A 16,525-nucleotide genomic window follows, 5' to 3' on the forward strand; every position below is an offset into this window, starting at 1 on the left:
TGGCCATTAGCTCATTTGCCTTCTTTTGATTAAAGAAAAGAATACCGAATCGGGTAGCATGTTACTATGTGTAATATATGCCAGGAAGCGGTACGTAGTGCCACCCCCTAACTAGTGATACACAGCCGAATCAGACAAAAAGGTCGTGAGAAAAATCGACGCCGCCGATTGAGCGTTGAAATTTTGTTGTAATGCAGATGTTACGTAAATTAAAATTCAATTTTAACTGGAACCATATATTATTGCATTATTACTGTTATAATAATTCCATATCTAATAATAACGACTTAAGTAAAGATTGTATATAGGAAGATCGTGGCTGTTCTCTCATTGTCCACCCTGAGCCATTTGAAGCAACTTCAAAAACAATTGAGGTGTAGGCGTAGCATTTGATGGTAGTTCTTGAACTTTTTGCATGAACATTTTGTATCGTATTATTTGTTGTTCTTCGTACAATGATTTAAGATCCAAATCTTTATATAGACTTTTTATTGTTTCGACATCCTCTGGATTCCAGCTGCCATAGCAAGTTGTGAAAGTTTTTCTTTGCTGTGGGTTACCGCGCTCCAAAGATTTCACAGCTAGCCATGTGCACTTTCCTTCTTGTATGTCGGTACCAGATTTACCACTTTCAGACTCCAAATCAAAACAGTCCATGAAGTCGTTCTGTAAATTAAACGTTATATTATTACTATCAATTGCTTGAAATGAACAATATAAAAACGTTGTTGGAAACTTACTTTCATTTGGAATAAAGCGCCGACGTCTCGGCATAGATTTTCGGCGAGTTCGTAAGATGCATCGTCCGCTCTATCGGCCAGTATCATTGCTAGCATCAATGGTAACTTCATTGTGTAGTATGTGCACTTATATTTGACTACATTATCGTAGTTTTCTTGAGTAAACAATGAATAATCTTTGGATCTAGAGAGAATTGCGTCCAAATGCTGTCCAATAGCTACGTGTATAAACGCCTGAAAAAATAATTTAGCAAATATATTTAATTGTTTATCGACTACCTTTTTGTCACATCACAACTCCCAACAAAATTGTCTACTTTTAATCAAGCTTAATATATGAAGTCAGACGAAAGAAAGTTATTTTATTAGTAATAATAAAAAGTCATCATCTCCTTGGCCTTATCCTGTTCACGTGAGGTCGGCACACAAGGTTTTATAAACCTTAAAGTTTGTTATTTTTAAAAAGTAATATTTAAAAATCATACATCGTTAAATATATCCACTAGTTTAATGTAAAGAGGTCCTTTAAACGATTTTTTCAATATTTCATGTATAGTGCTCCGAAATATGCTTGAATCGTTCAGAGCCAATGTCTTAACGTCGGGTAGTAAATGCCAACAAGTCTTCCCGTGTCGTGACGTCGCTCCGTCCTCTATGTCGTCCATGATAAGGAAATACGACTGTAACTGAAAGAAATTATAAATTACTAGCCCGCGACTCCGTCCGCGCGAAATTAAAAAAAAGTTAATAAGTACTCTAGGTGTTCTTCCAGACTTCTGTGCCAAATTTCATCAAGATCCGTTGAGCCGTTCCGGAGATACCTTCTAACAAAAATCTAACCATCCGTTAAATAAATTTAAACTAAACCTTTTACAATAGAAAGGTAAAAATGCTGTTAAATCAGAAAGAAGTTAACCGAATTAGAAGACGTGTTGTATCCAGTGGCAAAAATAGCATGTAAAATTTCAGCTATTTTGATGTCGGAGATGCACTACGTCGTTTTTTTTTTTTAGTAAAAAAATAATTTTATTTAAGCTATTTTAACATTATGATCTAGATTTCCGATTTAACAAGAGACCTGTCTCGGTTCCGCCTGGTTGGCAAACAATATATTTCGCTTTTGTAATTTTTTTTTTTTTATTTAGTAGCCTCATCGACTGTACTCAACACTCATATGGAAAGTACTATGTGCGGTGGGTGTACTTGATTGGGTGCAAGATCCCCTTTATTAACTGCCATGCTCAAGTAAATACCGAAATCTCCGCTTTCTTGTGTGTAATGTTGGGTGTACGGAGCGCGCGCTACGCCACACTCGCGTCACAAGTATACAACATTAGTTTTAAAGATTTACGTTTCCTTGTGTATGGTAGGCCAAAAGTTTACATTGTTATTCATGTGAGCAAGTACATGTTTTTTAACTAGATAATTAATTACGGTCACATATTACTTGTAAGATTAAAAATTGTCGATTTACCAATCATTCTGTTACTTATAGATTATAGATATTGTTAAGTAATTATTTTACCAATTCCATTGCGCAAGCAACAGTTTCCGCTTGATACATCGATTTTTCAGTAATGTTTTCCGATTTCTCTAACATTTCGTAGGCGATTAGCGTCATGTGACCCTGAAGAGGTATTCTCTCAGCCGTATAGTACTCCGTCATCTGAAAATATACAAATTTATTATTATTAATAAATAATTAAAAAGAATAATTTAAACAAATTCTATAAAAAGGCACAATCGAATATTGATTACTAGCTATGTGTTTTTCCAGACTATATTTTATTTATTTATTAAAGAGGTACACCAATTGCATGTTCAACAAACACGAACAGGTACAAATAACACACAGACAATAAAAACAGAGGAACATACAGATAACAGGCGTACACAGCATTCACAAGACAAGTTTTAGATAAAAAGATTGTATCCAAAAATGTATATGGCTACTATGTAGTTAGCAACTTGTAGCTAAGATAAAAAAATAAAAAAGAACAAAAGAGAAATAAAACAATAAAAGTACATGTATCATTGGTGGTAGATTAAACCGAGATCCCTTTTGTCGATTGAGGCCAAAAATCGCGGCATGGAGTCCCAAAAGATGTCAACATCATGATGACCATTTGCTAGAAACTCGTTATTGCTTGAGATTCGTAACTACTTGAGATTCTACTAATAACAGATTTTTTCCTACATCTTACTAATATTATAAATGCGAATGCTTAGATGGATGGAAGGATGGATGGATGGATGTTTGTTTGAATTGTATCTCGGGAACGGCTCAACGGATCTTGATGAAATTTGCCAGATGTAGAACATAGTCTGGAAGAACACGTAGGCTACTTATTCAGTTTTTTTAATGCTGCGCGGACAGAGTCGCGGGCGATAGCTAGTTCTACAAATGTGCCAAATTTCATCCAGATCGGTTGAGCCCACCCGGATATACCTTCTAATAAACATCCATCCATCTTAACATTTATAATAATAGTAATATTTGTCTTACCTTGCTTATTCTATTGATAAGTGACGGTGTCTTCGAAAACTCACTGCCATTCAATCCGTCTGCGACAATTTTTGAGAGCGTGTTGTTAAAATAATCCCCATTTTGCAACATACTCTCAGCTTTTGAAGCTCGGCTGTAACGAAATATATTTATTACTATGTTACCAATATAATAAATGCGAATGTTTAGATGGATGGATGGATGGATAGATGTTTGATTGAAAGTATCTCCGGAACGGCTCAACGGATCTTGATGAAATTTGGCAGAGATGTAGAACATGGCCTGGAAGAACACATACTTAGGCTACTTATTAAGTTTTTTTTTTTAATTAAGCGCGGACGGAGTCGCGGGCGACAGGTAGTAACTCATATATACCCATATATTAATTTTATTCCTTAAAATTGCTACTCAAATAAAACAAAAAATACAAAAGTAACAAGATGGACTAGGGCCAGAATATAAAATTATTTATTTACCTATACGTACCTAAATAGAAAACAGTTTAAAAACATTATCTAGTAAAAATATCGAATAGATAAATATTTCGAATAAGTTGGTCCAAAAAAAGATAACAAATATTAATGAAAACTTATAACGAATATTTCGATTTGAGAAAAATTTATGTAATTAGTTAATAACAATAATTAATTAATTCTTATTTAATTTATTATTTTTATTACTTAATTTTTCTCTAAAGATTAAACTAAGTATGATCTTAGGTTAGTGTCATAAATAAAATAAAATTTCCTATTTACATAATTTTTTTTCCGGGTACAAATCATTATCAGTGACCAGATACTGTTGCAATTTTTATGAGAGTCGGAAGAAACAGGACAACTTGGGGGGTTTGTAAGCCGCAACGTGAAAATGGATAATTTTTTTAATATTTTTTCATCAATTGAAAACCAAATGTTCACTTGCATGTTTAGTTAATGCTAGCAATTTTTCGCGACTTCGTCAGCGGGGAGAAAAAAAAACTATTTAATCCCGAACACATAAGCTACCTTCTAGTAAATGAACCATCAAAATCAGTCCAATCGTTTCGGAATTTAACCATAACAAACACGGATTTCAGACAGACGGACAAACAGACATAAAAAAATGGTTTTCGTTAAAATAAAAGCAAGTATTTAAGAAATATTTATTTTTGGATATTACGATGGAATCCAATATTATTAATTGTATAGATATAGATAAAAAAATCACATACCAAATAGCAGAACTTCTAAAACCTCGTATTAACCATTTACTTAGTAACATATTTCAAATAAATAAAATTAAATAAATAAATAAAACTTAATTTGGACGACTTGTTGATCGTTTTGAGTGCAGAAACTGTTTGGGCGGAAACAACTGACACTCACATATAAGTATCTACTTATAAAGTGCACATATTAGGTCCTTTATACACAAGGAAGCGTTAATCTTTGAAACTTACATTGTATGTTTGCGTCGCAAGTATCGCGATGTACGGCGCTTCATACACACAACGTTGAATCGTTGATTCGAGTCGTGTATTCAGCCAATACAGGCATAGCGACTATACGGCTAACACGAATTTACAAAATGTTAACTGTGTAGATTTGGTCCGCGATCTTGATTATCACAGCGGCTTTTCTCAAGCGGATTTTGAAAAATTGGTAGCGAGCAACTGGTTTTGGCGACAAGAATAAAATGTCGAGTACGCTGTAGCTAGCTGTAGAGTAGCTGAGTAAGAACCTCTATAATATTGTACTATGGGACTCGGGAGTAAAATCGCTGCGTTTCGAAGTTTTGGGGATTGGGGTCTTCCGTTAAAACTAAGAGTCCTTTAGTACTCTACGTCGTAGTCCTCAGAGTATCGCCAGTAAACCAGACACAGAAGTCTGGATCATATAGATTTGCTATCTTGAAAAATCGCAGCAACGTTTCTCAAGACGATCTTAAACAGGTTGCGAGCAACTGTCTTTGGCGATGACAGATAATAATATCGGCAACGCACGCTGTATACGAACCTCTATAACATTGTATTGCCTAAGTCGCTTAGCGACTGAACTTGCTGGACTTCAAAGATTAACGTTCCTTTGTGTACGAAGAACCTTATCTTATATATTCATAGGCACTCATTTAGTTAAAGAGGATTATTTCACAAAAGGTAATAATCACAAAGCACGAAAAGTAAATAATTTACATCCATATGAATTCTGATAAAAAAATACGATCTTTCACATATTAAAAATGAAAGACAATTTACGGTTTGGTTTACAAAGCAAGCAGGAAGTTGTAAAAAAAAACAATTAATGAAACAATCCTTACTTAAAATTATGAATGCGAAAGTAACTCTGTCTTATTTTTAAGGCTGCTAATTTGATGTAAATAATTTTTAAATATTTTTTTTGTAAAAAATTTACCCGCAAGAGTGCTAAATAAGAGGGGATAAAATTTTATTTGGGGGATTTTGATGAATATTTTGTTTTATATGTTTTGCTGTTACCTTATCAATATTTAGTCTAGAGCCCGAGAAATGACAAAGGCTACTTTTTTAACGCGTAAAAAGGGTTGCAAGGGGTTAAAATTGGGGGGTGGACATTTGTATGAAATTATCATTATTTTTACAGTTAGAATCGTGACACTTATTTTTTAGGCTGCTGATTTGATATAAATAAATATGAGGTTTTTGCCCTCAAGACTATAATATAACAATATAACAATGAATGGAGGAATATATAAATAAGTACAACAACGTGGTAAGAAATAGCATAATTGTAATGTATTTATAATACATAGTGGTCGCCATTGTACGAAATTCAACCATAATCTATGCATATTAATCAAATTGGAAAGTGTCTGCATGTAGTATCGAAAATAAATATCTCGTACACCATGATGTTATTGCGTAGGTTATAACAAAAATGTATTTATTAACATGTTTGTGTGTATGTGAAGGCTACGTTTGTTTCGGTTAATGTTCGGAACGGCTGGACTGATTTTGAAGGGACGGTAGCTAATGCACACGCGGGTCATATTATAGGGTTTTTTTCTGCGCTAATGAAGTCGCTAGCGAATGATGTAAATTTTTGCTTTTTAATTAAATCAGCTTTATGCACTTCATCTCCATATTAACTCTTTTTTGAAGATAATGTTTTTTTCAATTTGGTTTGAGATAAAAATATTTTATTGAACGTTGTCATAGTTAGAACGAAATACAATCTTAAGCAGAGCCTTAAAAATAATTCAACAAACTCAATGACCACAGATGTTCGGACCGCAATATAAAAGAAAATGAGATGAAATTCAAAGCCAAATCTGCTCTAGTCGGAATATTTGTCATTTTAGCAAAGTTAATATAGCAGTAACTTTTGTCGAATATCCTTGCTTATCCATTATCTAATATATAAAATTCTCGTGTCACAGTTTTCGTTCCCGTACTCCTCCGAAACGGCTTGACCGATTCTCATGAAATTTTGTGAGCATATTCAATAGGTCTGAGAATCGGCCAACATCTATTTTTCATTTTTTTTTTTAACTGCGCGCGGACGGTGTCGCGGGCGACAGCTAGTCTATATATATAAAAGACAGTCGTGTTAGTTACACTATTTATAACTCAAGAACGGCTGAATCGATTTGGCTGAAAATTGGTGGGCAGGTAGCTTAGAACCAGGAAACGGACATAGGATAATTTTTACCCCGTTTTCTATTTTTTATTCCGCGCGGACGGAGTCGCGGGTAAAAGCTAGTAGTAAATATAAGAAATAAATTAACTAACAGCAATTTTTAACGAGTTAAAAATTTACAATGTAAAGTAAATTGAGTAACTGTAATGTAACATTTTATAGTCACGGAAACTTACATACAATACAATACAATACAATACAACATTAAAACATTACAATACAACATTAGCGCCCCCTAGTCAATATTAGAAAAAGTGCTATAAGATAGAGTTAATACTATTGTTTTTAGAGAGATCATCGTGCTTCGTGATAACGACCCGTTTGACTAAGGACAAACAATTGCTACTTTATATGCTGGCGTGTCAACTGAACTTATTAAATGGTAGTACCAAGTAGTGGATTTCATTTTGGTTCCTGAAGTCCTGTCTATCGATACATAATTTACGTTGAATGTGTTTAATTAAATCATTGCGAGCTGATTTGACATTATTCATTACAAAGGTCAATTATGACAATGGCAGTCTTTTAATGAATATAAAATAAACGAATATTTGTTTATAAAATGATCAGATAACAGACGGTTTGAATTTAATTTAATAATTCTAAACTTAAGTCAAAATTCGCATGACATGTAGTTTTTTCCTACTTTAAGTTCACACACTACGCCAAAACCTTTTATTTGCCAAACAATTTCGTCCACTACCGGTAGAAGAATTACAAACGTCGAAATACTTAGACTTAAATAAGAAAATATTAGACATATAAAACTAAATAATTTCCCTGACCTTATCCCACTCACAAGTCTGGGGTCTGCGTACAAGGTTTTATAAACCTAAAAGATTTGGCTTCATTTTTTACGGCCTGCCGCCTGCCTTTCACCAACCCTACTTGGGAATATCTTTAAATAGAATCTTCTCTATTTTACTGAAGGAGGATTTTTTTCCATGTAAATCTATATATATAAAAGAAAGTCGTGTTAGTTACACCATTTATAACTCAAGAACGGCTGAATCGATTTGACTGAAAATTGGTGGGCAGGTAACTTAGAACCAGGAAACGGACATAGGATAATTTTTACCCCGTTTTCTTTTTTTTTTTATTCCGCGCGGACGGAGTCGCGGGAAAAGGCTAGTATTGAATAGTAATTGTGTCCATATTTTTTTAATGTTATTATTTTATTTTTGCAGGAAAGTTTGCACTCCGCCTTAATGGTGTCATTAAATAATATTCTAATTAAAATACAAAGAATGTCATTTGCGTTGTCTTGTATAGTTAAATAAATTTTAAATCACTCAATAGTACAACGAGACCAAAAATTCAACTATAAGCCGGTGCACGGCCAAGTCGATAACTAAATGAAGAAAAATATTTAAAAAAAACAACTCTTTTTGATACCCAACACCATATGATTAGACACTGTGGTTACAAATATCAACATAATCCCTGCAATTGGTAGTTAATACAAAATGCTTTTTTTTTTAACTACCAAAGTAACATAGCTATTAATTGCAGTTAAATAGGACCAAAACGTCCATACTTTAAGTACAAAAAGAAATTACTTTGACTGTTTTTTTGAAGTTTTCAAATCATTTAACCAAATTTTAAATTCTAACATGTAAAAAAATGTCGAGAGTACCACGGCATGTAATGAAGTTTGCGCAACTCATCTAGATTCTAAAATGCTAGTATGCCATCATATCATAGTTTCATCATAGTTTGTTTGAGATGAAAATAAAAGCAAAGATAGCGAAAAGAAGCGAAGCTTTTGGTACGTTACTTAAAGTCAAAATGTGTTTATGTACGTCTGGCGATTCATAATGCGGTATCAGTTCCTACATTAATGTAAGGAAGTGAGAGTTGGGTTTATCAGAATAGGGATGAGAGTAAAATTAATGCAGTGGAAATGCGATCAAAAGACTGATGAGTGACTCTGAATGATAGGATCAGGAATAATGCTATAAGGGAAGAATGTGGTGTAAAAGAAGGAAGTAAAAAAGTGGATGTTTTGAGTAGAGTTTCAACTCTACTCAAAACATCCACTTTTACAAGTTATGCTTGGTGGGTTTGGGCACGTTGAAAGGAGATTAATTCGAAGTTGAGAGGAGGAAATTCATGGCGCGAAAGTGAGCGACAGTGTTGGTTGGGGCCCTCCCAGATGAACTTATACCGTCCAGATTGATGAAATACTTAAGAAGGACGATATTAAGAGCACCCGCAACCACGTGCATGTATGAATGAAGAAGAAGCGAAATAGATGGGTCAGGACCACGCCAAATAAAGGTCCGGAGTCTCTTCTTACAACTCTTGGTTACGGGCGTGAGTTATTTTGTCGTTGTTGTTGTTGTTGAAAAAGTGTGTACTTCACCAGCCATTCATTTTGAAGTCTCTGCCGCCCAGCTCCTTTTCAAGTAAGGCCCTTCGCTCACAAGGCAAAGAAATCTTCGAAACTCGGCGATTTTAGTCGTTAAGCGACTTGGGTAATACAATGTTATAGAGATTCGTACACAGCGTGCATGGCTTACATTTCTATCAGTCATCGCCAAAGCCAGCTCGGAACCTGTTTGTCAAGATGTTCGTGAGAAAAATTGTCGCGATTTTCAAGGTGGCGGAGCAAATCTATCAATTTGACATGTAATCGGTAGTCCAGTACTGACCGAATAGGTGACGCGCTTTGACGATTCATGAAGCGAGGATTGTATAGAGCACGCGCAACGCGATTCTCTCGGCGCAACCATACAATATTAGTTTCGACGATTTACATTGCCTTGTGTACGAAAGTCCTTACTATACTATATAATGTCTAGTTTATAGTATTCCAGTCCAGCGATCGAAATAAGCACTGGATTACAAATAAAATAAAATGTAAACCCACACATTGCATTCTGGACTGTAATAATGTAAACCAACCATTAAGTAAACACGATAATATTTTTAAACTTAACATATTATATGTATTTTATATACAATATGTTAAGTTTACAAATTTTAATTAGTTCATGACCAAAATAAATAATTAGGGTATTTGTATATAATTTTTTTATCTAAGCAAACATGTTAATCACAGAAAACCGGGTTTTGCGCATAAATATACCACGTTCAGTTAACTAAAAGTCAGTACACGAAATGGCTTCGTATAAAGGGTTGTTGAATTTAGTAAGGAATTACTCAAAGTGGTACGTTTCCTTTAATTTACTTAATACATATTTTCAAAAATTTATTTTATGTTATATATTTTCATACTCACTTTGAAATGGGACGTTAGAACAAACTTCAATTTGTGAACACTTAAATTTATCCCCCACTAGAGCACGACCTCAGAGGGTTCCACCTGGAACACTTTGAGAATGACAGAAAAAGAGAAACATCGCGCTTTATCCATTGCCCACTATGCGACTCAGATTCAGATGTGTAACGTATCGTGGATTTCATTAAAAGTTGGTAGCACATCCACGTTCAGATCAGAAGCCTATCTTTAGAAGCTTAATTATATCCTTGATTGTATAAACGTCTTTTGTTCCAGGTGTCCGCCGCAAACGCAAAAAAAAATATTGTCAGAAGTAGCTTACAGTGACTTTATTAATTCGCTACCCGTTATAATAGATAAAGGGTTACGAGAAACACGATATTTGGAAACAGATGAATTGCGTAACCGAATGAAAAGAGTAAGTAAATTATTAATCCCAGAAACTTAGCAGTAAATAATAATAGATGGTGCTATTGTACCTTCATGTGAGTCATTGGATTGGATATCATCACTAGCTATGTAGGCATTTCATGTAATTTATGTCAGGTATTAGACTCTGTGGTCTTTGTTCGAACATCAAATTCGTTGCTTCCGGTTAAGGTGGATGGAACGGTAGTGAGTTGATTATTGTTAATCTGTGAAGCTTCACAATTAATATTGATACGGTTACTAAATAAATCTTCTCCCTCATTGTAATGTATCATTAAATTCGCCTCGAAAATCGATGACGATATTTATTTTTTATTATTAAAGATAAAGGTAAAAAAAGCTTGTAAAATAGTTGTTAGGGTTTTTTTCAAAATTAATAAATGAAATTCTTATGAAATGAAAATGTAAATAAATATTAAGATTGCAGAATACTATTTACACGGACGTAAAACAGTACACGGTGAAGTGACGATTTACGCCCATGAACTACTTAGGAAGCCCGAGAAAATTGAAGGTGATTTAAAAAACCAGCAATATGTTTTAGCCTGGTGCGCTGAATTGGTAAGTTAAAGCCAATATTTCATATGGACTGTTTTAATTATCTGATATATATACATTTTTTGTGAATAAATAAGTAAAGAAAATATAGGTCCAGGTAAAAAGTAAAATGCAAATTTCGATTCTTCCACTATTCAATTGTTTAAGTATAATGTTGAATTGTGTAGGTAAAATTGGTCTGTTATTAATAAAATAATTTTTTAACTGAGTCTTTCAAATTGGTCTTTACTTCTTCTTTCAGATATTCTCATACTTTGTCATTGTTGATGACATCGAAGACGGTGCGTCAAGCCGCAATGGGCAGCCATGCTGGCACATGTTGGCAGACGTGGGCTCGCTGGCCGGCAACGACGCCAGCATGCTCCGCAGCTTCATCATGCAATTGCTACACATCAACTTCTCCTCACAGCTCTTTGTTGACTTCGCTAAACTCTTCAACGAGGTCATTACTCACAATACTTCGTACTTATATGTATTTGACTGACTACTTGACTGCGAAACAAATTCGAACTTTTAGAAATCAAATTCGGCTTTTCTATATCAAACCCAGATTTTTACATATCAAATTCAGATCTACGCATATCAAAGTAAAGCTAAGGAAATAACTTATTAGAAATTTATTCGCAGGTTTTTTTTATCTGCAATGTTGGACAGCATATGGACGCCACGATATCAAAAAATCGAAGTTATGATAATTTTACAATGGAAAATTACAAAAATATTGCCTTGTATAAATTTGGTGTCGGCTCTATAAACTTTCCTATACTGTGTGCGCTGATTCTCTCCAACAAATACAACAAGGATACACGTCAACTTGTGGAAAATATATTAAATGACATCGGAATTTGGTGCCAAATAAATGTAAGGAACCCAATTTTTATCTACTATAAAACTGTAATTCATATTATTAATTAGCTCGAGTATATAATTAGAGTTAATTTCGTACATAATCACCTCCCTGTCTTTATCCCTCTCTATGTATTCGTCTTATAGATCGAACTAAACGAACCCAGCACAAGCCGGGCACAAATTCATGTGGCATATACCGGCTTTCCGGCCTCAAACGAGCTCTTGGATCTTGCTGGACTGTGCTTTCCTTAGGTCGGTTTATTCACGAACACAAATAATTTTGCATTAAGCTCATAGTATGACTAGTTCTACGTCTACACATCGCGAGTAGAGGGGCTCAGTTTGTGCTCGGTTCCTTTAGCGTAGACCCACCTTTAAGTGCGGTCAAACGAGAGACGCAAGAAGCGACGACTCACGCGGGGTTGTGATAAGTCAATCACAGTTTTCTCGTCACAGTTCATCGATCAGCCAGTTAATCGCATCAACTAGCTGAAGTACAGGAAGTACTTATAATTGCGTGAGTGACCCCTAAAATTCAAAATGATAGGGTTAAAAGCTAATTGTTTTTATTAATTTTTCATGGATAATATTTTATATATTTGTGATCAAAAGAAAAACTACTTAAGATTTTTTATTCATTTTGTAATTAAAATATTTACAATTAAACATATCAAATAAAAATACAATCTCAAACAAAATGCACTAAAAAGTAACAAAATAATGTCATGAAAACCCTCTAAAGAAAGTGCTCTACTTTCTTGTAACATGTCTATATTGTATAATTATTGTTATATCGCAGTCGGTGTCGGCCGAAGTAAATAGGTGACATTTTATATTTGAGATGTCTTAGACATAATTACGTTTATGTCCCTACTTAGGCCGAAACCGACTCCAAAATAACAATAATTAAACAATATAGACATGTTACAAGAAAGAAGAGAACTTTCTTTAGAGGGTTTTCATGACATTATTTTGTTACTTTTTAGTGTATTTAAGATTGTTTTTTTATGAAGTCGACTATTTTTTTCTTCTTTATTTTTTTTCTCAATTTTCAGTGAATTTGAAGTTCGATTACAAATTTCATTAATACGGAGGACGGAAATAAGACAAATAAAAAAAAAAGAAAAGGAATTTCCTATTTAATATGTGTGTACTTTAATTCAAAAACTAATTTAGAATGCAGCAGATAACCTCTTATCCTTTAAACAAAGAAATAATTGTCAAAATCGGTATACAAATTGAAAATTAACGAGCTAATACATCGTAGCGTGCCTTTAATTTTATACAGCCGCGCGCCGCAGTAGCAATTTTATTCTTTCGATTTCTCCTAAACTATTAGACAGAATGATAGTTTCATGGGCAAATACAATCTACATTAAATTCTCTTCATAATGAATATATTTATTTACATAAGGGTTTATTCTGAACTCGAATAATCGCGTCAGAAATAGGGCATGAATTTAATTGATGTTTCTGAATAAAAAAAATGGTTATTGTGAGAAAACCATAAAAGATAGATATATGCTATCCCGGACTTTTATTTAGCACATTTAAAGAGCTACAATTCTTCAATACATCATTTTATGTAGGTCCTATAATTTAGCCTACGTAAGCGCTAAAAGCAAAAATGTCCCTAATGTTCGCAAAACATTTTGAAGCTAAATTCAAAATCTACTAGTCTTATCGTTATTTAAAAAAAAGGGACCCATCTGCAAGCACTTCCTTTCGATTAAAATAATTTTTATCAAAATCGGACCACCATGGGAGGGGTCGAATTGAAAACAATCTTTATTTTAATATACTGTAATATACTGTTCAATCCACTTGCTCCACATTATTTGAAAGAACGTTTTAAGTTTACATACCTCACTCATGAGCACACCTTGCGTTCTAGTACAAACTTTTCTCTTCTTACTCCTTCACACACTTCTTCTTTGTACTCAAAATCGTTCACGGTTACGGTTTACGCTGTGAAACTATGGAACTCCTTACCTCTCTCTATTAGATGCAGTAAAAGTATTATATCGTTTAAAAAACATGTCAAAGATCACTATCTGCAGCTCTAATTTGGCTATATATTGCTGAAATATTGTATTATTTTATTTTCTCTTATTAATATTTCTATTGTTTTTATTTATATTTCTTATCACTGTTCGTGTGCACCCTACTGATTTGATTTACTTAGCTTAATTTCTACTCAAAGGTAGTAAGTAGTTGTCTGGCAGAGATCGCTGCTTAGCGATAAGACCGCCTTTTGTGAAAATCCTGTTGTACTTTTTTTTTGTAACTCCATGATAGTGCACAATAAAGTATATTAGTATTTGTATTTTTTCCCAGTGATATGTTATAAGTTTATAAACGATTAATTAACTAGCAAGAATGACTTATTAGTTTGCTTCTTTTATATCTTCATCCCACTCAATCGACGATAAATGCACAATAATCTTAAGTCTCAGGCGCCATCACAGGGTTTACCTTCATTCTTGAATGTCGCCTTTCACGTAATCCATCCATCTATTCCTAGGTCTACCCTAGAAAGTTGCACATGCAATTCTTTCTCATAACATCCAACCGTTTGCTTCTTTTTTGACTTCTAATATTAGATTCTCGCCTTTGTAATTTTGTTATACATATTTGAGTTCATCCTCCGAGTTTATCCTCGAAATTGATGATAGATCAAAAACGATGGTCGAGATGAGGGATAAAAAAAAAAACTTAAGAGGTGTCAAGGGACACCCGGATGGAACGAAGTTCCTTTCTATTAATTAGGGAAGGAACCAATGTTTATTCTATGAATAAAAAACTTAAGTCTTCACAAGAAGTACATTTTATTTCTATGAATTTTCGTTATATATTGTCATGTCGTTACCATGGTGAAGTAGCGCTCATTCGTCGTTAACGTACTTACTATAGCAAAAAGTGTCGTGACAACTTTTCGTAAGATTTTTTTCCATCTAGCCCCCTTTCACAACGCGCGATAAGGAACTTCGTTCCAATAAAATAAAAATGACCAATATTTCTGTTATGTTTTTAGAATGACTTCACTGGCTATTACGACGACGACGAGCAAACTGGTAAAACAGGCTCCGACATCCAAGCGGGCAAATGCACGTGGCTGGCGGTGACAGCCCTGCAACGCTGCTCACCCGCCCAGAGAGAGGAGTTCGTCGCTCACTATGGCAGCTGGCAGCCGGACCACGTGACACGCATCCGTGATATCTACCAAGAACTTGGCATCGTCGATATTTACTTCAGAGAGGAACAAGCCACTTATAATAGAGTTATAAAGAAAATTGAATCGCTTCCGGCGAATGTTGTGCCATCGGCAGATTTCTTTAAAACAATGGTTGACGCTTACTATCCCAATATCACTTGTGGAAAATCGTTGACATTAGGAAAATAGCTAAATCTATTGAGTTAACTGCTAATGTGTTATTTACGAAATAATATTGTCATGTTTATTAACTGCCCATCTGATTAACGACTTCATTGTTAACATTATGAACAAGATGACCAAATCTTAAATTTAACTTTTTTCTGGGTAATTAACTACGTAATTATTGGTTGGGAATGGTTTGTGGACTTAATATGGCGGGGGACTCATAGGAAAATGATATATTCCCTTTCTGTGCGATGCTACCTTCGTAATCAAAGGTAGACACGGCATCTGCAATTGCAGGCAGCGGTCGCTTTTCTATTTCGGCGAATTAAGTTGGCCGCTTGCTTTTTACCATCTTACAGCATAATTGTTATTACTGTCTATTTTCACTTAAAGGCAAGCTTAGCGTTGGTAGGCTCGTGTTCCATTTCTGCTAACCGCTAACCTAAAATTGTATCTGATACCTATTTTAATAACTGTACTTTTTTAATAAGGTCGAATCATTTATTGAAATGTAACTTTATTAAATAAATAAATTATTAATGCTCATGTCGTCATCGTCGTTTTTGTAGTTTTTCTTAAACTGAGCGTGTTCTGTACTAATCAAGCTAGAAGTTGGCTCTTTTAAACCGAATTTTAACATGGTCGATTTATGTTAATTTAATAATTATAAGGAGTGCGTGAAATGTTTCCGCTTTTCGTCTGATCAATATGTATGCGCAGAGGCCAAATTCTATATCTTATCCGTTTTTCACCTTTTTAGTACATGGAAAGGATGAGAAGAAGTGGGTTTGATGGGGGAGGGGAAGTATAGGAAGAGGTTAACGCTTAACGCAAGCACTCTTGCGCAGGCGCAGCACACACTCGAAGTGTGCTGCGCCTGGACAGAAGAGCGCCGCACCCTGGTGGCGGCGATAGGCGGCGACCTCTCACTTCCCGGCGTCGTGCGCGCCATGTTGGGAAGTGAGAGGTCTTGGAACGCGGTCTCCTCCTTCTACGAAACCGTCATCTCGCAAAAGGAGGAGAGGGAGCGGGAGCGCGAAGGGGATCCCCTAGCGCCCCCGCTCCGACAGAGAAGAGTGGGGAAAAGGAGGCGGCAATTCGCTGCTGCCCTTCTCCCCACGCCTCAAATTTGAGGGCCCCTAAGGGCCAAACGCAGGCGGGGTC

The 16,525-nt window shown here is 34.9% G+C and overlaps 2 protein-coding genes across 2 annotated transcripts; one reads left to right on the forward strand and one right to left on the reverse strand.

Moving 5' to 3' along the window:
• Positions 1 to 320: 320 nt before the first annotated feature.
• LOC106713575 (farnesyl pyrophosphate synthase) lies at positions 321 to 1,384 on the reverse strand. Its single transcript, XM_014506404.2, has 3 exons — positions 1,226 to 1,384; positions 741 to 974; positions 321 to 666 (listed from the first exon to the last, which is right to left on the reverse strand). Exons 2-3 carry the CDS (start codon positions 849 to 851, stop codon positions 328 to 330), a joined length of 450 nt encoding a protein of 149 aa, XP_014361890.2. The 5' UTR covers positions 852 to 974; positions 1,226 to 1,384; the 3' UTR covers positions 321 to 327.
• Positions 1,385 to 10,552: 9,168 nt separating this feature from the next.
• LOC123721802 (farnesyl pyrophosphate synthase 2-like) lies at positions 10,553 to 15,382 on the forward strand. Its single transcript, XM_045681645.1, has 5 exons — positions 10,553 to 10,561; positions 10,993 to 11,133; positions 11,372 to 11,572; positions 11,758 to 11,991; positions 15,014 to 15,382. Exons 1-5 carry the CDS (start codon positions 10,553 to 10,555, stop codon positions 15,380 to 15,382), a joined length of 954 nt encoding a protein of 317 aa, XP_045537601.1.
• Positions 15,383 to 16,525: the final 1,143 nt, after the last annotated feature.

The sequence above is a fragment of the Papilio machaon genome, chromosome 16, assembly GCF_912999745.1.
Source record: "Papilio machaon chromosome 16, ilPapMach1.1, whole genome shotgun sequence".
NCBI lineage: Eukaryota > Metazoa > Arthropoda > Insecta > Lepidoptera > Papilionidae > Papilio > Papilio machaon.

Coding starts and splice junctions, on each gene's coding strand:
- LOC106713575 (XM_014506404.2), bottom strand. CDS start 851: ATGAAGTTACCATTGATGCTAGCAATGATACTGGCCGATAGAGCGGAC. Junction 667..740: donor GCGCTTTATTCCAAATGAAA/GTAAGTTTCCAA, acceptor TTTAATTTACAG/AACGACTTCATGGACTGTTT.
- LOC123721802 (XM_045681645.1), top strand. Junction 11,134..11,371: donor TAGCCTGGTGCGCTGAATTG/GTAAGTTAAAGC, acceptor TTCTTCTTTCAG/ATATTCTCATACTTTGTCAT. Junction 11,992..15,013: donor GAATTTGGTGCCAAATAAAT/GTAAGGAACCCA, acceptor TTATGTTTTTAG/AATGACTTCACTGGCTATTA.